Genomic DNA, 24,205 nt, shown 5'->3' on the forward strand with positions numbered 1-24,205 from the left:
TGGTGGACAAGCTTGTCTTCAGGGAATTTTGGTAGAAGTAGGAGTTGAAAAAGAAGAGGTCTAGGAAAACTTGAATAATAATGACTAATTCTTTTTCTTCAACCACAACCTGCAGTGTCTCTTCCACTCATCAAGTACTTGAACAACCTTCCCATCAAGCTAAGAAGAAAAGGGACCCTCAAGGAAGCCCATATAGTAGACCCAACAAATAGGATAAGTGGCAAATGACAAAGTTCCATTTGACAAAAAAAAAGTTATTATCATTTAAAGGTTTTTTTTTAATGAAAGATATTATTATCCATTTTAAAGAAAAAGGAAAATAGAGAAAGCATGTCTTCAGTGATGTTATGATTGAAAAATAGAAATAAGTAACATTATTATCTGTGACTGTGATAAACAATTTCCAAAAAAAATATAATTTGTCTCCTGCTTGTACATGTGTTTTAGCAAATTATTTTTTAGACCTTATATTTTGTAAAATAATTCAAATAAAACTCTAATCCCAATTTTGGTCAAAATTTCCTCAACTTAAATCACAAAGAATTCATCAAACTAACAATTCAGAACAAAAATAAAATTATTCTACTTAAAAATTGTATTGTTATATTTAATTAAAATTGAGTTTAAGAATCTATTTGAACTATTTTACAAAAGATAGGATCTAAAATAAATTTTTTAAAATACAAGAACCAAACAAATAATAAAAAAAATATTAAATTATATAAATCACCTAATGCGGCATTAAGGGGGCATTAGACATTCTGGTAATATTCTAAATATTAAAAAAAATATGCTTTTGAAATGTAAAATCGAAATAATATTTCATAACAATAAAACATAGTTTTTCATTTGTGTTATTGTTTTTTTTCTTCTTAAGATAGGTAATTCTACTGTGGGGGTTTTGCCCCACTGGTAGTTACTTTGTTTAGACCGTTAATAATAGAAAACCATGTTTTCAAAATGAATGGCATACAGTGGAGTCGCCCGTACAGATAAATTAAGGATATTGCTTACAACTTACAATAATTAGTCATTACCTATCTTATCCATATATAACATATCATCATATAGTATATACATACCGATCAGTAAGTACTTTAGTGGTTGTGTCGAAGGTGAAACCTGGCCCTTTCCAATGCTTCCATTGCAGCAGATCGCTCCTCATGCACCATCTTTGCTGCTCTTGCTTCCTCCATCTTCTTCTTCGCCGCTGTCATATCCTCTCTAATCATTCCCGCTCGCCATTTGAGCTCCCCATTCTCCATGTTCCTATGCCTCAACTCTTTCTCCATCCCAGCAAGCTTTTCCCTCAACCGCATTACCTCTTCTCCAATGCACTCCACTTGCTTATCAGAAGCAGCAATTGCAGCCATTGTCTCCCTCTCCATTTCCGCCATCTCATCAAACTTAGCCTTCTCATTCTCATACCAGTCCTCAATCTCTTCTGGCAGCTGCATTACTTCCGTCTTCTTCCTCCACTCATCTTCTATCTTGGCCAACTCTGCTGCACAAGAAATGAACTTTCTCACACTCTCAGAAAACTCCCTATGATCCATTGACAGAAGTTTCAAGACAGAAAATGTCTTGTTTGCTGCTTCTCTCATCGAATTGTGGTTCGCTGGATTCGTGGACTCGAGAATACTCAGCAGCTGTTTTTGTACAAGTAACCCTGCTTTCCCAAGTGCCTTTGAGATTGGTCCCATGTAGTCATCACTACCAACATTCTTGATGCTTGAAAGTTCCATTAGAATGCCACCGTGAGAAGTGGTATCTGATTGATCATTCAAATTACCTTGAGGATACTCATTTAAGGCTCTATAATTAACTGTATCCACACCACCTTTGGCCTTGGGGACATAGATTGGAATAAACGATGAAAAAACACCTGTGAAGATAAGAATGTACACAAGTTCACTACAATATTATTGATCAAAATAAGGTTAGAACATTAGAGCATATGTACCAAAACACATTATACTCATGCTTTAGATACCCAAAAGCTTCTCTCCTGTCTCCTCCATTTGTTGGACAATTATATTGTAATTTGTAAAATTTAATAAGGAAAAACAAGCAATTATAAACTGCTCACAAATACTAGGGGCAAATTCACAAACTTTGTATACACACCTTTGGCCTTGGGGGCATTGATTGGATCGAACGATGGGAAAACACCTGTTAAGATAATAAGAATGTACACAAGTTCATTGCAATACAACACGCAAATTTTATGAATCAACACTATCCATCATAACATAACATACTCACAGCCAAAGAAAGGTCTTGCTTGAGGCACCATAAGGGTTCCAGATGGAGGGAATGCAAGCCTCCCTAACCAACCCAAAACAAGTCTACCTAGCATTTGTTTCATAGGATCTTTCACCCCAAAACAAAAATGATGCAAAATGAGTTGATATAAAGCCAATCATCAATGATGTAATCTGAAGAATATAAAGCTATAATACCTGCAGAAATCTGATTCAGATACTCAGTTTGGCCAAGTTGAGTAGTATCTGATTTTAAACAAGAAACTTGGAGAGTATTGTCTACTATAACATCCTCCAACTCTCGCTCTTGCTCTTGCTCTTGCTCTGGCTCGTTGTCTCCATTTCCCATTCCCATGTTTACAGACGTAGATGGTTGATCAAGAGGAGGATTATTCACCACCACCACTCCCGTTGAGTCAAATTTCGTTCTCTTTGGATGCTCAAAGCCTACTGGACTACCCTCATTCAACACGGAGCTCACAATTCCAGGTCTAGCCATGGCTTGAGCTCGAAAACTACAAGCTCCATGTCCCTGTAGCAAAGATTTAATCTTTGGTTAAAAAAAACACACATAGATCGATAAGAGTGAGAAAAATCAAAAGGGTACCTTTTCAATAGGGCAAACAAAGTAGTCTTGGGTGGCAGTCTTGCCAAACACGAGCTTACATTTTCCGGCACCGCAACGACATTCAGGGTAGTCCTGAGGACGAAGGCGCTGGCGTTTAAGCACACCCACTTGGCCACAGCCACCATAATCATTGCCGTGATGATCAGAAGCCCATTTGAAGAATCTACAAGACTGAGTAGAGCAAGTGTAGTAAGGCCTTCCCGGGTTGGCTTGGGAGCGGGAGACCTTGAGAGAGCAGCTGCCATGGCCGTAGGGACAGCTGAGACGGAGAGTGTCATCATCATGAGCTTGAGACTGAGTCCTGCGTGGGTTGTCTCTTTTAATGGGAGTAGCTGGTTGAGTAGTAGTAGAAGTAGAAGATGGGGAGCCATAGCACTTCATCTCACGAACTGACATTCTCAGTCTCACTCTTCCGATTCCGAAAACACAACTCAGTGAGTGAGTGAGTCACTCGTTCGTCTTCTCCTTCTTGAGCACCAAAAAACTTTCCTTTTTCTGAATAAGAATGATGGGACACGACAAAGTCTGACGTGGCCTCATAATTTTTTCATTTTGTCAAACTTGATAATTTATTTTTGTTTTTATGCTGAATTCAGTTTTATTCACTATAGATACACCTACTTAAAAAGCCAACTCTATATATTATTATCATCATTATCATTACATTTGCAATATATCCTTCTATTCAAAATAAATTTTAGGGTTTATTTTTCTTAACCATGTATTTTGACGAATTATTATTTTGACTATATATTTTGTAAAATAATTAAAATAAAATCTTAAACCTAATTTTGGTCAATGTTTTCTCAACTAAAATCACAAATAATTTACCAAACTAACAATTTAAAACAAAAATAAAATCATTATACTTAAAAACTATGTTGTTGTATTCAATTTTTTCTTCATCAAAATTGAGTTTAGGGTTCTATTTTAACCATTTTACAAAACATAAGGTCCAAAAAGTAATTTGTCAAAACACAAGGTCCAAACAGGTAATGAGACATATTGACGCGGTTCTTCGGCAACAGATAATTATATAAATAAGGAGAGGGGTTAGTGCTAAGTGATGAACCGTAATAGATGTATGATCTCAAAGGAATATTATAACTCGAATACTTTTTTAGGTGGTTCAAAGGTTAAAATCCTTATAGTCCACCAGCCAATATTATTGATATATCTCTGATATTCCTTTACAAATTCGAAGCCAACCCCTTGCAACTCCCAGAGTCTCCATATTTATAGGGAGAGGACACCTGGGTGTTGGCAAAGGAGGTCATCTCGTGACCTTCTTACCCATCATGTCACTTCTGCGACATTCATGATTAATTCTTAAAACCTGACAATGAAGTGTGGTCTAATCAATAGGTAAGGGGGATAATGAGCCGCATGGCCCAAACCAGTCGTGGGGTGTCTGAACACGCACGTTTACGCTACGTGTCCGAGAATTCAGGAATGGAGTAGACACGTGATGTCTGATATATGTACGTTTACATTGCGTGGTTGACTTTATAAAGAGTCGGAGGTGTCAGCTCAAGCTCGCTCCCCGAGCTTGATGTAGTCTCAGCTCGTGGTGTCCACACTGCTGACCCGATGCCTTAGTACTCACTAAACCTTTGGCTATCTCGAGCTAGAGAGGTGGAGACCCGTAACAGCAGCTCCGGGTAGGTGGCTTCCACGTGGCTGATAGAATTAAGCCATTTTCCAGCTCGCTAATAACCCGTGGATATTTAGGGTGTACAAGACAAAACCCAGGGTCTGAAAATGTATAAACCCTAAATTTTATGTAATAATATATCTTTTTAGGCAAGAGAAATTTTGAAAAAGTAAAAGTAAAAAGACATATAATAAACTTTTAAAAATAGATAAAATAATTAATTAAAAAAAAAATTATATGTTATTATGGATTATCTACATTTACCTCCTCCTTTTTTTTTATCACTCCATGTGTTGTTTTATTTTCTTTTACTATTTTTTTTTTATATTTTTAGTTTAAAAAAATATATTAAGATTATGTTTTTTCACTTCACTTCTATCATTATTGCACTAGTATAAAAAATAATTTTTAGGACTGGCGCTGTGAGTCGTCTATTTGAGAGCCTTAAAAGTGATATTTTTTAAAGTTTTATTTTTAATTTTTTAAAAATTAATTGGTAGTCAAAGCTCCTCCGAAGCTTTAACGATGACGGCGGCACCACCACCCCACGGTGGTGGTTCGGTCCGATCTTTTAGTGGGTTTTGAAGCTCAAAGCACAATGAATGTAGTTGTGGTGGTCATTTGGCTCGGGGTGGCTCGAGGTGGTCGGAAAATGCCTAAAACATTTTAGAAACCCACATGGTCGCCGAACTTTGGAGGCTTCGTCGAGAGAGCTAGGGGGCGCGTGAGGCTAGGGGCTCGCGGGGATAGGGGTTTTGAGGGCCGAGGAAGATGGTGGTCAACGCGTGTAGGCGTGGGGTGGCCGGAGAGTCGTCATTCGTGGTTGGGCAGTGGGCTTGCGTGATAGAGAGAGAAAAAGAGAAAGAGAAATGGGGGAAAAGAGAGGGAATCCAAGGAACGAGAGAGAGAGAGAATGGGTTGTTGTTGTTTTTTTTTTTTCTTTTGTGATTTAATATATAATAAAACTTTAGTTAGAAAAATTATTCAAACTTTTAGGACACACATCAGTTATTAGGGCTCGCCCCGCGTGTCCTAAAATAAATTATTTAAGGACTCTCAATGAGTGTCCTAAAATGTCCAGGAGATGTTTTTAGGGCTCGCATCTAGGTGAGTGCCCTAAAAAAATATCATAAAAGCATTTTTTTTGTAGTAGTGTTGTAAGATGACCAATTCCTCCACCAATCTCTTATGCAACGCATATAGTCTAATAATTTCAATACAACAGTAAGAATATAGCATCTCCAGTGCAGGCAACAGTGTTAGTCTAGGGAGAAATGTCAAATATTATATTTTATTAAATTAGTACAAATATAACTAAAAAGAAAAAAAAAATACAAAGCAATGCTGCCAACAGTGGGCAAGCAACACAGTTGTCAAACTAAATGATTTCTATTTTTTTTTATTGACAATATAAAATCGCATTACATGTCCGAGATAGTTTTATAAGGATATAAAACTATATATGTATGTCTGATGGAGAGTTATGTTATCAAGTGAGCGACTGTAGGTTGATTTTTGGTTATTTTTAGAGAATAATTTAAGATATTATTTGAGTGTTTTCACTTTAATTTGTGCATATTTACACTTATTTTCTTCAATTTTCAGATTTTGATGGTCAAGTACAAGATATGGAGTGAAATAAGACAAAACATGTTAAATAATATGGATTTGGTTTGAGTATGGAGTTTTAAGATATTATGGGTAGAAAATACTAAGTTTAAGATGCTCAACATGCATTATTTATGTTCAGTAACTCAAGTCTGAAAATTTAAGCTAAATTTCTACCATGATTCCATCACTTTCTTGAAAAAATTATAGAAATAGAAGTTTTAGATATCTTTCTTAGCTTTTCATAGTTTTTTTAAATTGTCAAATTTTGAGTTATATCGAGAAGGTTATGATCAAAATATCATCGCTAGTCCCTGCAGAATTTTTGTTAGCTAAAGTCGTCTAGTGCTATCCACTACAAGAAAAAGACTCTACAGCGACGATTGTCGTCGCTATAGGTAGTCAAATTCAAAGATTTTTTTTTAATTTATTTATTGGAATTAATTAGCTACAGCGACGACTTGTCATGGCTGTTGGATGGCCATATCACACACACAATCCCTCCAAATTCCAGACACCCTACAGCGATGACATATCGTCGCTGTAGGGTGTCTGGAATTTGGAGGGAATTCGAGGTGGGAATTGAAGCTACAGCGATGACTTGGCGTCGCTGTATGGTTCTCACAGGAAAAAAAAGAGGGAAAATGGATTTCTATAGCGATGATCGTCGCTATAGACTCCAAAAATTAATTGAGGGAATTTGACCTTGAAAAATGGTTGTCAAAATTCACACCCTATAGCGACACGTGATGACATGTCGTCGCTATAGAGCCCCAATTAATTGATTGGGAAGTTAAAAAGTTAGTCTATAGCGATGACATGTCGTCGCTATAGGGTGTGAAAAAAACGGAGGGAAACTTGACCGCCAAAAGGAATTGTCAAAATTTCATGAACCTATAGCGACGACATGTCGTCACTATAGGAAAACGAAACTATTCGTGAACTGTGCCCATATCCTGTAGCGACGACATGTCGTCGCTGTAGGTTAAATGATACGGTGCGTTCATACAAAACCAGAGTCGAAAACCGCCGCCCCTCGCCGTTCCAACGCTCCCTAGTCCGATTTTCTCCCATTTCTTCAAAGTTTAGGTAATCTAAACTCAGTTTCTAGTTATTTTTGCCCTTAAAATGAATTTTTTGTTAATATATTTGTATGTTTAGTATTTTGTATTTATGTGTTTTGAATTGTTTTTTTTTTTTTTTTTTTTTGTGTTTTCTTTTTAGATTGGAGTAGTAGAGCATCATCCCTAGCCAGAGACGCCTTAGGTTGACCCCCGAGCCTTGGGTATTGTTTTTATATATATATTTTTTGTCTTTGATTAATATTTAAATTATGTTTTTGAGTATGTGATTAGTTTGTTTAGATAGTGTTGAATTTTGTTTTTAATTTTAGATCTGGATATTTTAGACAATGTTAAATATGTTAATTGTGTAATTAATTAAATTTTATTATGTTATTTGTTGACGCGGTTCTTCGCCAACAGGTAATTAAGAAAATAAGAGGAAGGGATTAGTGCTTAACTATGAACCGAAATAGATGAATGATATTTGTAAATGGACTGGTGACACAATTAGGTTTTTTAGGTGGCTCAAAGGTTAAAATCCTTCTACTCCACCAACCAATGTTATTGCTATATGCTTGGTATTCTTTTACAGGGTATTTCCTTACACAATAGAATCCAACCCTTTGCAACTCCTAGGGTCTCCATATTTATAGGAGAGGGCACTTGGGAGTTGGTAAGAAGGTCATCCCATGACCTTCTTACCTATCGTGCCACTTCTGTGACATTCACGATTAATTCCTAAAACCTGACACATGAAGTGTGGTCTAATCAATAGGTAAGGGGGATAATGGGCCGCATAGCCCAACCCAGTCGTGTGCGCCTGAACACGCACGTTCATGCTGCGTGTCCGAGAAGTCAGGGATATATCAGACACGTGATGTCTGATAAATGCACGTTTACCTTGCGTGGTTGACTTTATAAAAGGTCACATCCTCCAACTCTAGATCGTACCACGAGCTGGATGCTTCCCTCGACTTGTGGCCTTCAGAGTCCAGACTCAGTCCTTAAGTAATCTTGGCGAACCTTTGGATACCCCGAGCTAACGAGGTAGGACCTGACGACAACAGCTCCGGTCATGGGGGATCCACGTGGCTGATATAATTTAGGCCGTATCTTAGCTCGCTAATAGCCTGTTGGAAAATCAGGGCGTACATTTGCCCCCCAAGCCCCTACTCGTGGTACACGACGTCGTGTAGGGCCACAGTAGGGGCTTTTAGGCTTCCCCATGAACTCTCCACATTCCACCTTTTACGCAGGCGCCGAATACGTGGAACATCGTGGTTGGTGACGGTACATCTTCCGAGAACCGCATTAAATGGCCTAGCCTATACTCAGCCGTCGTTTCGTCTTTCGAGTGGAGAGCCTTGGATCCCACATCAGGGCAATCCAACGGCCCCTCTCACGTGGCCTTTCACGTATATAAAAGGGGTGGCCACCTTACGCATGGGCCACCCGTTCATTTGAAATTTTTCAGAATTTTCCTTCTTCTTCTCTCTTCTTCATCTTCAAAAGAAAAACCCTCTTCTTTCCGGCCGCCATTCCCAGCACTCAAGAAGTTCAGGTGTAAAGGCTCCCTTGAAGCTTTGGAATCAACTACTCTGACGAAGCCCCAACCCAGACGATCCCTTCATCCTCTTCTCAACCAGAATACTCCGTAAGTCCCCTGATTGTGCATGTTTTGAGATTATTTTTCACTGTAGCCTAGGTAAACATTTACTGTAGCCGCATGCAAGGTTTTGTTGGTTTTTTGTGGGCATGAAGGGTGAAAGCCTTTTAGGTTAGGGTATCGCTTGTAGTAGAAAACCATTTAGGGACACGGTTTACATGATGCATTTTCTGGGGAAATTTTCTGGGTAGGATTTTCGGTATGCTTGTTTAAAATATCCAGTACTTTGGGTGCAAAACCGGGTAGCTTAAGGGACACACTTCACAGGCGGTTTTGCACCTCTTGCCTATTGAAACTTTCCTTCCAAGGAAAATTTCTATCCTTACCCTCCTGACACACGAATTCCGAGTAATCGGGGATCTGTTGGGAGCACAGGCGCGTGTCCATAGAACCGCGTGGTCTCACTCTCCACGGGCTGAGATTACCTCAGCTCGTGCAAAGAAAACACCCATTTTGATTCTCCTTTATGCTTAGGTTGCCTTTTCTGAAAATTTCTTCTTTTGTACGCTAGGCGACCAGATGGGACCCAAGAAGAGCGCTTCTAAGAGGATCGCAGGCAGTTCGTCTTCCCAACAGTCCAAGGGAAAAGAAGTGATGACAGACTCCCCAATTCCTGTCTTCGGGCCAGCCGTGGAGCAGGAGCTTAAGGTGGCGCCCGATGCTTTCTTCGAGGCTGAGAGGATTATCTCGAAGATCACTGACCAGGGGAAAGTATATAAGATATTCCTTTCCCATCACATCGAACTGGGGAGGGGCGCCCTGATCGCCCGACCTCCCGCAGAAGGTGAGCGGAGCTGCGCGCCGCTCGACGAGGAGTTCGCAGCCTGGAGTGACGAGCACTTCAAGGCAGGGGCCTTCCTCCTGCTGGATCAATACTTCCCCGACTTCCTCAACTACGTGAGGTTGGCTCCTTTCTAGCTCCCCCCCAACTCCTATCGTTTGTTGGCGGGGTTGAGATATCTGTTCTTGAAACAAGAGTGGGAGGTCCCCACTCCGGCAAATATCTTATACTTTTTCTGCCTCAAAGCCAGCCCGGAGCAGCGAGGGAGAGGCGACGGGTTCTATTACTTAACTCGGTTTCCAAATACGGCTGCGGTCATCGAGCTACCCAGCCACCCCAACAACTTCAAAGACTAGTTCTTTATGTCCAAGGGGTTTCGCAACTGCGACCTGCACTACTTCAACCGTCCTCGTAAGTACCTTTCATCCTTAGCTCGTAAGTTAAGTATCGGTTAGCTCCCCCCTGTATCCATTTCTGACTTAGAATAATTCTGCAACTATCTTCGCGAGGACAGAGAAGTCTGTGATCCTCGGGAGCCAGTACGAGACACTGGCAGGCTTGCCCCCCAGTGAAAAGGACTATCGCCAGCTCGTGACAGACGAGATGATGCTGGCCTGCAAGCTGATCTCCCCAGACCAGACTTTGAATCTGAGGAGACCCCGGGTGCCTCCCCCAGCTCGCGAGATGAAGGCCATCCCCGAGGAGGAGGTCGCGAGGGATGAGGACGAGGTGCCCCTCGTGAGGACGAGGAAGCGGGCACTGGAGGTCGCCCAAAGAACGGACGAGGAAAGGATCCGGTCCGGAGTAGCTGCAGGTCCCTCCGGCCAAGGTAACCCATATATGTTTAGGAACTTAGATAGGGCCACTGCAGACCCCCGGCTAGCTAGGTTCAATCCCAAACAGCTCGTCCAAGGCCATCGAAGTGACCCAGACTTTGATGTAACCCTGCTCCATTGCGTCGACCGGCTTGTGTTGGATTACGAAAGTAGCCGCCCTAGGGGTACCATAGATGTAGACAACACCCTAGCCTTTAGGTCGGTCCTATTCGATGAGTATGGGACCAACCTTCGGTCATGGCTGATGGACCCAAAACGGGTATGTTTAAATATTTATACTCGCAAGCGCACGAATCGTATTTATAGAATAATTTTCGTGTAAGCACGAGGTCGAACCCAAAGGAGTTGTCTAAAATCAAAAAGAAAACTATTTTAAATCAAAAGTAATAAATTCTAACCTAGTTCCAAAGATTGATGAGTTTTAATATTATGAACATAAAATAAAAGATTGAAAAATAAAGCTATTTAAGAGAATGAAAATAAACCAATAATGATTTGACAATAAGTGTTAAAAGAAAAAATTATTAAGATACTAGAATCCACAAAATGTAAGTTTAATAATATTTATTAGTATATTGATTCCCAAGTTTTAGTGATAGTTAAAATAATTTAAACTATTATTTTCCAAAAAGATTTATAATTTTAAACACAAATTTCTTATAAAAAGATAGGATTTTTCTTCACTTTTCAAAATTATAATTTCAAAGCATTTAGTGTAAATCAATCTAATGAAATAACAAATAAATCAATGAACATTATTTTTAAGGCAAAACATAATATTTTTGTTCTAAGCATGGATGTGTACAATTTAATGACACACCTTACACAAAGAATATTATGTTTATGCACTAATGAAGAACAAAGTGTAAATATGTTCTAACAATCTAAAATACAAGATATTTAAGATGAAAGAAATATATGAAGAAGAAAAATCCATAGACTTTGTTGCATTACAAGGGAAATCAACATACAACATAAAATATTACCTAGTTACAAGTTGCTTCATCATGATCTTAATAATCTTATGAAAAAGATTAGAAGCACATAACTAGAGTAGAAATTACAAAATAAAAGACATACATACTTGCAAAATGCTCTTGAAAAACCCAAATGGAAGAGAGAATGGTAGAGAGAAAATGAGAGAAAAAGATGGTAACCAAAAACATTAAGCACCCCCAAAAATGGTCTTCAAAACCCTTATTTATAGCCAAAATGAGATTATTAAAATAATCAATTTAAATTAAGTAAATTGATTAAATTAATAATAATATGGTAAATAGGGGTAAATCATAGGAGTGATGATGATTTTGGGTGAAAAATGTGTAGAAAAGTGGGTAAAAAGGTGGTATTTTTAGACAAGGGGACAAATGGTACACTTGAGTTATTTATGGGCTCAAGAAAAATAAAGGGGTTGGTGGCAGGCACACGGTTGGAGAGTGTCTTTCGGATTGGGCCTTGGGCAGGCGTAGGTGGAGTTGGGCCCAAAATCTGGGCTGGCGCTATGTGGTGGTGGTGAGATGCTTGCTGGCATGGTTTGGGCCTTGGGGCATTGAGCTGGCCCAAAGGATTGAAGCTATTTAATGCAGCTGGGAGAAGTGGAGACCTTGCTGCTTGGTCACGTGGAAGCTCTGTTGGGAGGCTGATTGAAGGCTGGGTGCTTCAACGTGAGGATGGCAGGCGTGGATGGCTGAGGAGAAGCTTGGGTGACAGCTGGCGTGGCCGAATGGAGCCTTGGTGGGCTGCTGAATGCTGAAGGCTGGCGTGGGCTTGGGCCTTGGGCCAGGCTTGGGCCGAATGAAGGAGATGGCTTTTTGCCACAATTTGCTTAATTTCTCTTCATTAATGCCACTTTTAATTTTCTTTTCTCTTCTTTCTTTCAAGCATGCAATATAATTCCTACAAGATAAAAATAAATTAAATAACAATAAAATATTTTCAATTATAAATAAATCATATTAATTATTTGAAAATATTGATTATAACTTAATTTAATAAAGCATTTAAGTTCAAAAGAATTACATTTTTAACTTCTAACTTAACAATACAAATTTCATATAATTAAATTACAACATATTATAATAAAATATCTATAAAAACATAGATAAAAATCTATAAAACTACACTAAGACTAATAAATTAAAAATTACATAAAAACTTAATAAGTTAATTAAAAACTCAAGAACTAAGCAACAATTAGCATATAAAATATGGTAAAATAACTCTATTTTGTAGAGTTATCAATGGCCATCACTCCAGGAGGGTGTCGTAGCTCCGGGTCTTAGGCAATACGTAGAAGAGTCTAGTCCTGAGCCAGCCTCGGATCTAGAACCCGCGCCAGCTTGAGAAGTAATTGTCTTAGATTCCCCCGCAGAAGCTCCGGGGCCGATGGTCGTGACCATAGATTCCTCTTCTAGCTTGGGGGGTAGGATTCCTTTTAGTATATATATATATACTTGAGTTTCGCTTTTTTTCCCTTTTTTTTGTTTTTGCATGACTGCTTACTGATATATTGATGTTGTCTTTGTTTTGCCAGAGGAGATGTCTCAGCCCGAGGGAAAAAATATGCGAGCTATGTTCACCAGAGGGAACTCCTTAGCTGGGGCCTCTGGGCCCAAAATGAAGAAGCTCCGGGTGGCGAAGAAAGCCGCTGGGACCCCAACCAAGTCCCCTGCAAAGGGGAAAGAGCAGACCCCAGCTGCCTAGGCCAAGGAAACTGCACCTCTTGTTGTAGTGGGGAACATGCCCCCACCCCCTCCGCGAGCTCCGGCCTTTGTCCGGGACACAGGGGCGGAGCTCGGGGCCTCGGCAACCGCAACCCCCGAGGTGCGTATCCCGGTGGACCCCCAGGCCCTGGAGAAGATTCCAGATGTCTTTCGGGGGACGGTGTATGAGACGGCGAGCTACGCCGTCGACCACTTCTACCGCTTCACTGAGAGAGAGCTGCGGGCCATCGAAACAAGGAGCCTGGTGGGCGTAATGGAATCTTCATTGGGCATGGCCCTAACGGTAAGTCGACTTTACCCTTTTATTATTTTTGATTATCATGCCTTGCCCTGTTTTTCCTCTTTTTTTTTTGTCTAAGGCAGTTGCCTCTCTGTTTTTGCAGAGCGTCTTGGCCCTTCACCGGAGCATAGCCAGGTCCAAGGCCCAGCTTAAGGATATGAGGGGCGAGCATCAGGCGGTTTTGGCCGCCCATCAAACTTCCTTGCAGACGACCCAACAGAAGGAAAAATAAGCCAAGGATGCTCTGGCGGCCATACAGGCCGAGCTGGAAGAAGCCCGTCCCAAGCTTCAAGAGGCCGAGGCTACCAAAGTCGCCCTTGCTGCCGTGCTGGTCGAGCTAGACTCTGCGAAGGCTGGGGCCGAGGAGGCTAAGGCCGCCTTGGAAACGGAGAAGGCAGCTTCCAGCACCGCCATGGAGGACATGCTCTACCACTGCTGGGCCTATAACCCGGATGGCGACTTCTCCTTCTTAGGAGCGGACGGGGAGGTCTTCCTGGAGGGGTTCAAAGCTCGCCTCCAGCAGGAGACACCTTCTGAGACCGGGGAGGCACCCGCAGTGGCCGAGCAGGAGGGCGAGACAACGACCTCCTCGGGGCAGCCTGGTGGAGCTTTGAGCCTTTCTTTTTCACACCCATTCCTTTAATATTCTCATTTTTTTTGTGTAACTTTGCATGAGGTTTTTCTACCTCGAGACAATCGGTTTTATCAATTTTTACTTTTGATTGGTTTACTTCCTTTTGCTTCTACGTATTTATGTTACTGCTTTGAAAAACTTAGTTCGCGTTAATTTCTATCAATTTCTCGTGCTCTTTAAAAAAAACAACGATCAATCGATTTAAATTAACTTCTAAGTTTTATGACCTGGTTATGTCCAGGAACTTAGATTTAAAACTTAGTTCGCGTTAATTTTTATCAATATCTCGTGCTCTTTAAGAAAAACAACGATCAATCGATTTAAATTAACTTCTAAGTTTTATGAGCTGGTTATGTCTAGGAACTTAGTTTGAAAACTTAGTTCGCATTAATTTTTATCAATATCTAGTGCTCTTTAAGAAAAGCAACGATCAATCGATTTAAATTAACTTCTAAGTTTTATGACCTGGTTATGTTCAGGAACTTAGTTTGAAAACTTAGTTCACGTTAATTTTTATCAATATCTCGTGCTCTTTAAGAAAAACAACGATCAATCGATTTAAATTAACTTCTAAGTCTTTAAGGCGACCTGGTTATATCCAGGTACCATATGCCCCCCAAGTAACTGGAAAAGGGTCTTTCGTGGTTACTTTAGATTACACTTGTAAACATGTACAATCGTAAATGAAAAGTTAATTCTCATTGCCTAATACATGAAAAATGGCCTTTTAGGCCTTACAAGGGGGTCATTGATAATATCTCTTCAAATGGATGGCGTTCCAAGTTTGTGGGACTGCCCCTCCATCGAGCCGAGCTAATTTGTAAGTTCCTTCTTTAATGACCTCGATGATTTGATATGGCCCTTCCCAGTTCGGTCCCAATACTCCATCTTTGGGATCCTTACCGGCTAAGCAAACCCTCATGAGGACCAGGTCGCCAATGCTAATGGCGCGCTTTTTGACTTTTGAGTTGAAATAACGAGTGATTTTTTACTGGTAATGTGTGAGCTGGAGTTGCGAATCTTCTCGTCTTTCATCAACCAAGTCAAGGGAAGCGCAGAGTAGTTCGTGGTTGCGATCCTAATCGTATGCCTGGACTCTATGCAAAGGTACCTTAATCTCCACGGGGAGGACCGCCTCACTCCCAAAAGTCAGGGAGAAAGGAGTATGACCCGTAGGAGTCCGGTGCGAGGTCCGGTATGCCCACAGAACCTGGGGGAGTTGTTCTGGCCAGACCCCTTTTGCTTCGTCTAGTCTCTTCTTGAGGCTTGCCTTTAGGGTTTTATTGACGGCCTTGACCTGGCCATTTGCCTGAGGATAGGCCACGGACGAAAAGCTTTTCACAATCCCGTACCTTTCGCGAAATTCGGTGAATAAATCGCTGTCGAACTGAGTCCCATTGTCGGAAACGATTTTCTTGGGCAGCCCGAATTGGCAGATAATGCTCTTAACCACGAAGTCGAGGACTTTTTTGGAAGTTATTGTCGCCAAAGGTTCTGCCTCAGCCCACTTCGTAATGTAGTCGATGGCCACCACGGTGTAGCGGACCCTGCCCTTTCCAGTAAGGAGGGTGCCAACCAAGTCGATCCCCCAAACTGCAAATGGCCATGGGGAAGAGATCATCTTCAGCTCGACTGGGGGAGCTCGGGCAACTGTGGCGAATCGCTGGCACTTGTCGCACTTCCTGACATACGAGATCGAGTCCTTGGACAGAGTGGGCCAGTAATATCCTTGCCTCAGGACCTTTAGGGCCAAGCTTTCCCCCCAGTGTGATCCCCGCAAAAACCCTCATGCACCTCCTGCAGGATGGCCTTTTCTTCGCCTGGAAGAACACATCGTAGGAGAGGTAGGGAGTGCCCACGCCGGTACAGTATCCCATCTACCATCGTATACCTTGGGGCCTGGTACAGTACCCGTCGCGCATCATTACGCCCTTCAGGTAGCTTCCCCTCGGTGAGATACTCAAGGATGGGGGTCATCCAGGTCGGCCTAGCGTCGATCATCTTGACCTCCGTCCTGACTTCTTCTATACTTGGTTTTTCCAAGAACTCTACCGGAACTAACCCCAAAGCCTCCGTCTCCCCAGAGGTGGCGAGCTTGGCAAGAGCGTCTGCGTTAGCGTTCTGCTCCCGAGGTATCTGCTCGATTGAGCCTCGCCCAAACGCGGACAGCTCAACTTTTACCTTTGCTAGGTAGGTAGCTATCTTGGGTCCTCGTGCTTGATATTCGCCCAAAACCTGGTTTACCACGAGCTGGGAGTCACTGAAGTACTGGACAGAGCTCGCCTTCAGCTCCTGGGCTATTCTTAACCCGGCCAGCAAAGCTTCGTATTCGGCCTCGTTGTTGGAGGCCTTGAATCCGAATCTCAGCGCCGAGTGGAATCTATGTCCCTCAGGGGATATCAGAATGATTCCAGCCCCGGAGCCATTCTCATTGGATGAGCCATCCACGACGTCTGGGCCGAGGTGACCTGGTGTGAGTCTTCTATAGGATCCTCCCGGAATCCTGTGCACTCTGCCATAAAATCGGCTAGGGACTGACCTTTTATAGCAGTTCGTGGGGTGTATAAAATCTCGAACTGACTGAGTTCGATAGCCCACTTTAACAAGCGTCCCGATGCTCCAGGTTTTTGCAAAACCTGCCTTAAAGGCTGATCGGTCATGACGTGCACTGAGTGGGACTGGAAGTACGGCCTGAGCTTTCGGGAGGCTGTGATAAGGCAGAACGCCAATTTTTCCATCAATGGGTATCGCGATTTGGCCCCGAGAAGTCTCTTGCTGATGTAGTAGACTGGTTTCTGAACCCAGTCTTCTTCTCGGACCAATACGGCACTAGCTGCATCCTTTGTGACAACTAGGTAGAGAAAAAGGGGCTCTCCTGCCTTTGGTTTGGACAATACGGGTGGTTCGGCCAGATGTGCCTTCAGGGCGAGGAAAGCACTTTCGCACTCTTCTGTCCATTCGAATTTCTTATTTCCTCAGAGCAGGTTGTAGAATGGCAAGCACTTGTCGGTGGATTTTGAAATAAACCGATTTAGGGCTGCCACCCTTCTTGTCGAGCAATGACCTGATCTTGTCTGGGTTTGCCTCGATTCCTCGGGTATTGACGACGAAACCCAGGAACTTTCCAGATGCAACTCCAAAAGTGCACTTCTGTGGATTAAGCCTCATGCCATATTCCCATAGTATCTTGAAGCACTCCTCCAGGTCAGAAACATGGTTATCGGCAGTCTTTGACTTAACCAGCATGTCATCAACGTACACTTCCATGTTCTTCCCGATTTGGTTGGCAAACATTCTATTTACTAACCTCTGGTACGTAGCACCGACGTTCTTCAGCTCGAATGGCATGACCTTGTAACAATAGACGTTAGTCGGGGTCATGAAGCTGGTGTGCTCCTGGCTCGCCGGATTCATGGCGATTTGGTTGTAGCCTGAGTACGTGTCCATAAAGGACATGAGCTCGTGCCCCGCTGTGGCATCCACCAATTGGTCAATCCTTGGGAAGGGAAAACAATCTTTGGGGCAGGCTTTATTCAGGTCGGAGAAGTCGATGCAGGTCCACCACTTCCCGTTGGGCTTCGGGACCAGCACGGGGTTGGCGACCCAAATCGGAAACTTGGCTTCACGGATAAAGCTGCATTTCTTGAGCCGGGCTACTTCTTCCTTTAAGGCCTCAGCCCGGGTTGTTCCCAGGCGCCTTTGCTTCTGGGACTTCGCAGGAACTCTCTTGTCCAGATGAAGGGTGTGCATGATGACATTTGGATTGATTCCCACCATGTCCTCATGTGACTACGCAAACACATCCAGGTTATCCTGTAGAAACCTAATCAGCTCCGCTTTCCTCTTGTTACAGAGGCTTTACCCGAGCTTGACAATCCGTGAAGGGTTTTGTGGATCGATGCTTACTTCCTCGATCTCTTCAATGGCCTGGAGCTCGGACTTATCCTTGCCTATTCGGGGGTCAATATCCTCACTTAAGACGATATTTTCCCCTTCGGCGCTCTGAGGTTTTTCAATCTCAGGATCAGCTAAAGGTTCCTGAGATTCCTCTCCTCCACCTTGGATGGCCATTACTAGCTGCCCGGGTTTCGATTTTCCCTTCATGGAAATGCTGTAGCATTCCCTGGCAGCGAACTGATCGCCACGGACCGTGCATATCCCCGTGTAAGAAGGGAATTTCAGCGCGAGGTGGCGAACGGAGGTGATGGCCTCAAAAGCTATGAGCGTGGGTCGACCTAAAATAGCATTGTATGCAGCGGAGCAGTCGATGACCACAAACTCGAGGAGTTTGGAGACTGTCCGAGGTCCTTCTCCTAGGGTGATCACCAGCTCGATAGTCCCTATAGCCGTTGATCCTTCTCCCGAAAAACCGTACAACATCATGGAGGTCGCCTTCAGCTCGGCGACAGTCAAACCCATCTTCTCCAGCGTGGACCGGAATAGAAGGTTTACCGAGCTCCCATTATCGATCAGTACCCTCCTAACCCTCCGAATAGCGAGCTGAACTGCTACGACCAGAGGGTCGTTATGAGGGAACTGGACATGGCCCGCATCTTCTTCTGTAAAAATGATCGGTTGCCTCTCCAATCGCTGCTGCTTTGGCAGACGCTGCTCCGGGACGAACTCTACTCCATTATGCGCCTTGAGTTCGTTTACGTATCTCTTTTGGGCACCCCTACTCACGCTAGCTAAATGCGGACCTCCAGAGATTGTGGATATCTCTCCTCCAATCACTGGAGGAGGGACGTCTTGATCTATCCGAGACCCAGAAATCTATACAAAAAAAAAACTATGTATAAGGTTCATAAACACATTATATTCATTAATTTAACCTTAAAATTAAAAAAAATGAAAAAAACTCACCAAAATTGGTCTAGGAAGTCGGAGACGCCGCTAGTTCTTGGGAGAAAACCTAAGTTTTGAATTTGGGAGAATGAAGGGCTTGGGGTCGATGGCTGAGATTTAATACTGGGTGCACTGTTTGCGTTAGTGGGCAACTGACGCTAACGGCTTGTTTGCATCAGTGCCAAACTGACGCAAACACACCGTTAGCGTTAGTTTCCCACTGACGCAAACGGTGCATTAAGAGCATCAGTTGGCCACTGACGCAAACTTCACCAATTAACAGTGTCAGTGTTATCACTGATGCAAATGCCCCTGAATTTGTGGTAGTACTCAACTTCCACAAATGCTGATTCTCGGTCAACGGCGTCAGTCAACTGTGTTGAGTGACGCGTTTGACTGACACAAAATAAGTATTTTGGTGTAGTGGAAGATTAACTAAGAAGGTAAAATTGGAGGTTATTGTTATCACTCCTTCATCATTTATAAAAGTAGAAATACATTCCATTTAATATACTAACCAACCTTGCTGCCACATATCCCCTGAAAAAAATAAAACAACAACAACCTTTCTACCATAAAATTAGGCATATGATGATATATAACCTAACTATAACACAAAATTAGGCATATGATGATATATATAACCTAACTATAACACAAAATTAGGCATATATATATATACACTCACAAATAGTGGCTGCTATACCCAACACCTTAATTAATTAATAGTTAATGCTCCTCTAGAAGACTGGACGAGATCAAGTGCTATTATGCGGAATCAAGATCTCCTATCAAAAAAAGATGTCCCAGCCTATGTTTAGAAAATGTTAAATCAAATTCTGTTAACTAATTTCTATATTTCTCATCACTACTCCTTTTTTTTTAACAATCAACAATTCATTGAAAATAATCAAAATGTAATACAACTAATAATAAGATGATATATATAGTAACTATCCATACAAGTTCATTATCCACTCTAAGTGCATGCACAATTCATGAACGGCCTTATTGGCCAAACGTCAAACACAAATTAGAGATACCTTAGAAAAATTGGATAATAAACTTGTTATATTTTCTAACAAAGACCCTAATTCATTACTACTCCATTAAATGACGTGTATCTTTCATTTTTTTTTAAAAATTTTAGAAACTAATAGAGTATGGATTGATGCTGCATTATAAGAAATCGATCACACCTTCAGTTATGAACTTTCCGGCTAAGCACCATCGGGCATCTATGTCCTCCTCTTTTGCCACATTATCATATGAAATACCACTGTTTTCCTCCTCTTCCAAGCTTATGGTCAAGGCCGGCCCTAAACTAAGGTGGGTTAGACCCACGCCTAGGGCCCATTTTTTTTTACATTTCTTTTAAAAATACTATAAATTTTTAAAAAGTTTTTACAAAAAGGGCCCCTAATCACCAATTTTTCCTAAGGCTCAAAACTCTTCAGGGCCAGCCCTGCCTATGGTAGCATATCTAGATTCTAAATCTTGCTTATGAGAACTGCTCGATGCCATAACTTCCTTCGCCAAGACTAATAACACAAACAATAGAGAACGAACACACCAATAGCAATACAAAACACCTTACGTCAACTGACCCAACAGAGAGCTACCATGTCAAAAGACAATACTAGTTTGAGACTTCACCACTGTCAAAATTCTAGTTCTCAACACTAGCAAAAAAAAAAGTGTTAAACACCATCAATCACATAACGACATACTTCTTGGCCATATTTTTTTTCCCATGTAATCATGTAAAAGGTGGGGAAAATAAATCAATACACATAAAGAACAATGAAAAAATAAATAAACAAGTCAAATTATTATAATTTAACATTAATAAAAAGTTGAGAATCACAAACATTGGTACGTAGGTATTAGGGTTGGTGTTTACACATATTATCCATAGGCCATGCACACCTTACCTAACCCATGCACCACTTTGTACATATTATATATATAACTCCAATTTGGCTTTGCATTTCAACACTTGTAATCATTACACTATATTTGTGTATATAGTGTAAGTTTTCACAGTACTACTAGCTATATATATATCAGGTAATGGCGTCCGTAACTGTAGAGCAAATCCGAAAGGCTCAGCGAGCTGAAGGTCCGGCCACCATCCTCGCCATTGGCACCGCCGTTCCTGCCAACTGTTTCAACCAAGCTGATTTTCCCGACTACTACTTTCGTGTCACCAAAAGTGAACACATGACTGATCTCAAAAAGAAGTTCCAACGAATGTGTATGTATATCTCTCTCTTTCTTATCATCAACTCTCTCAACTGTTATAGATTATTCATTTTATGATATGCACACGCCGCTGCAGGTGAAAAATCCACTATAAAAAAGCGTTACTTGCACTTGACCGAAGAGCATCTGAAGCAGAACCCACATCTGTGCGAGTACAATGCACCATCTCTGAACACACGCCAAGACATGTTGGTGGTTGAAGTTCCCAAGCTTGGGAAGGAGGCTGCAATCAATGCCATCAAAGAATGGGGCCAACCCAAGTCCAAGATCACCCATCTCATCTTCTGCACCGGCTCCTCCATCGACATGCCAGGAGCCGATTACCAATGCGCCAAGCTTCTCGGCCTCCGACCCTCGGTGAAGCGAGTGATGCTGTATCAACTCGGCTGTTATGCCGGTGGAAAAGTTCTTCGCATAGCCAAGGACATAGCAGAGAACAACAAGGGCGCTAGAGTTCTCATTGTGTGCTCTGAGATCACAGCTTGTATCTTTCGCGGGCCCTCGGAGAAACATTTGGATTGCTTGGTGGGGCAATCTCTGTTCGGAGACGGGGCATCTTCGGTCATCGTTGGTGCCGACCCTGATGCCTCGGTAGGCGAGCGGCCGATCTTCGAGTTGGTTTCAGCTGCGCAGACGATTTTGCCTAACTCGGATGGAGCCATAGCCGGGCACGTAACGGAAGCCGGGCTGACATTTCACTTGCTGAGGGACGTGCCAGGGTTGATCTCCCAAAACATTGAGAAGAGCTTGATTGAGGCCTTCACTCCGATTGGGATTAATGACTGGAACAACATATTCTGGATTGCACATCCCGGTGGACCTGCCATTCTGGACGAGATAGAGGCCAAGCTCGAGCTGAAGAAGGAGAAGATGAAGGCGTCTCGTGAAATGCTGAGCGAGTACGGGAACATGTCATGTGCAAGCGTTTTCTTCATAGTAGATGAGATGAGGAAACAGTCGTCGAAGGAAGGGAAGTCTACCACCGGAGATGGACTGGAGTGGGGCGCTCTCTTCGGGTTTGGACCGGGTCTGACGGTGGAGACGGTGGTCTTGCACAGCGTGCCCACAAACGTCTAATGAATAATTTGTTATCGCTAGCTTGTCAAATCAAGCTTTACTATGTATTGTGGTCGTTAATTAGTTTATACTTTGATGTTGATCAATAATTATATACCTCATCTAATAAAATGATCAAATATATTTTTATATATATATGCACGAATAATTAAAATATGCACGTAACATTGTTTTAATGCTTTTTTTCTTTCATTTGAGTATGGATATATTCTATGAGAACATCTCCAAGATGTAACATCTTGTTTCAAATTCAAATTAAAAAAAAAAAAGAAAAAGTTAATGCTATATTTGATCAAATATTTGTAAATATTTGTAAACGTACAAAATGCAAATCAACACAAAAAAAAAATCAATAATTTATTTAATATGTATTAAGAACATATAAAACTTATTTTTTTTTATTATCCAAATTATATATATAGTTGGTTATTAATTGTCAACTACTAAATTATAATAATTAGTGATAATATGGTAAATAAAAAAATATTATTTATTAATATACTAAATTTGACATATTTTTTGGATTACGAGTCTCGTATTTTTTATAAGATGTGCTAAATATAACATTGCACTAATTTTTTAGCACTCAATTGGAGATGTTTGTTTTGTAACGAAAGTAACAAAAGTTGAATTTATTTGGATGAAGTGCGTGATTCAGGGAATTGTAGAGACATAGTTAAACTCTCCTATATTAATGCTTTCATACCAATAATTCTGTTGGATTTTAGAGAATTTTTTTTTTTTCAAAACTGTCCCATATTAAATTAAACGAACTTGAAACTCAAGTATTTAAAGAGATTAAAATTGTCTTCCGCTTGAATGAGTTAGAGATTTTATATTTTCATTCTCACCAAATTAAATCATATACCAAACACCCCTAAATATCTTGGTTTAAATTAATATTTTTTCTTTTTCAAAATTTGATTTTTTTTTATTTTGTGTAAAGTTGTTATTATTTTAAAAAATATTCATACTTTATATTTCACTCTATTTAATTTAACTTTTCATTTTAATATTTATTTTTGTGAGAAGTTGCCACTGTTAGATTCTGTTCAAAGTCAACTTTTCAGATTAAATATTCTGTAAAACGCAACAAATTCTGTTACATAGTGCTTATTTAATATATAAGATATATTATCCATTCACATAAATTAGAAGCAAAAATTAGAGATATAAAAAAGAAAAAAAATAGTAAATTAGGCGTGAAAACAATAGATTCTATACCAAGCTAAGAATAAGAATTTTACAAAAGTAAAGAATAAAAGAGGGAATTCTATTTGCAATGGTGATTTCATTATTTTCTAAATTCTATATTTTGAATTATGTACTTTTCAAATTTACCTAATCATACCTATATAACTAGCAATTAGGTATATTAATGTTATTAGATTAAATCTAACAAAATTACCAAACTACAATATATATATATATATATATTTATTGAGGTAAGAGCATCTGGAATGTATATGCAAATTTATGATGCATAGTACACTTTAATTAAAAAAAAATTCTTCAATGTGGGTTAAAAGTTGCATCAAATTTGGCACATATTAAAAGTTGATCCAAATTTTGATCAAAATATAACATGATCAAATTTGGATCACCAATAAATATTCATTTTTTTACTATTACTTATTATTTTATTATATTTTTTGATATCTTTTTTATTATTAACATTAAATATTCATATTTTTATTTACGTTTTTGTCATTATTTATTAATATTTTTGGTGCTTATTTATTATTAGACTACCTCCCATGTGAGAGGTAAAATTTGTGCTAAATTTAGCACAAAAAATCAATAAATGTCATAATAACATAATTTTTATAATTGTGTTCCAATACACACATATCTAAAAAATTCTATATTTAATGTTAATA

General features: G+C 40.6%; 2 protein-coding genes across 2 annotated transcripts; one reads left to right on the plus strand and one right to left on the minus strand.

The window, feature by feature from the left end:
- Positions 1-937: 937 nt before the first annotated feature.
- On the minus strand, positions 938-3,406 carry LOC133816955 (uncharacterized). Its single transcript, XM_062249309.1, has 5 exons — positions 2,872-3,406; positions 2,463-2,796; positions 2,266-2,373; positions 2,128-2,172; positions 938-1,885 (listed from the first exon to the last, which is right to left on the minus strand). The coding sequence occupies exons 1-5, from the start codon at positions 3,286-3,288 to the stop codon at positions 1,098-1,100; spliced, it is 1,692 nt and encodes a 563-aa protein (XP_062105293.1). The 5' UTR covers positions 3,289-3,406; the 3' UTR covers positions 938-1,097.
- Positions 3,407-20,969: 17,563 nt separating this feature from the next.
- Positions 20,970-22,458, plus strand: LOC133816960 (phloroisovalerophenone synthase). Its single transcript, XM_062249316.1, has 2 exons — positions 20,970-21,240; positions 21,325-22,458. Exons 1-2 carry the CDS (start codon positions 21,057-21,059, stop codon positions 22,323-22,325), a joined length of 1,185 nt encoding a protein of 394 aa, XP_062105300.1. The 5' UTR covers positions 20,970-21,056; the 3' UTR covers positions 22,326-22,458.
- Positions 22,459-24,205: the final 1,747 nt, after the last annotated feature.

Source organism: Humulus lupulus, chromosome 2, assembly GCF_963169125.1.
Source record: "Humulus lupulus chromosome 2, drHumLupu1.1, whole genome shotgun sequence".
NCBI classification, from domain to species: domain Eukaryota; kingdom Viridiplantae; phylum Streptophyta; class Magnoliopsida; order Rosales; family Cannabaceae; genus Humulus; species Humulus lupulus.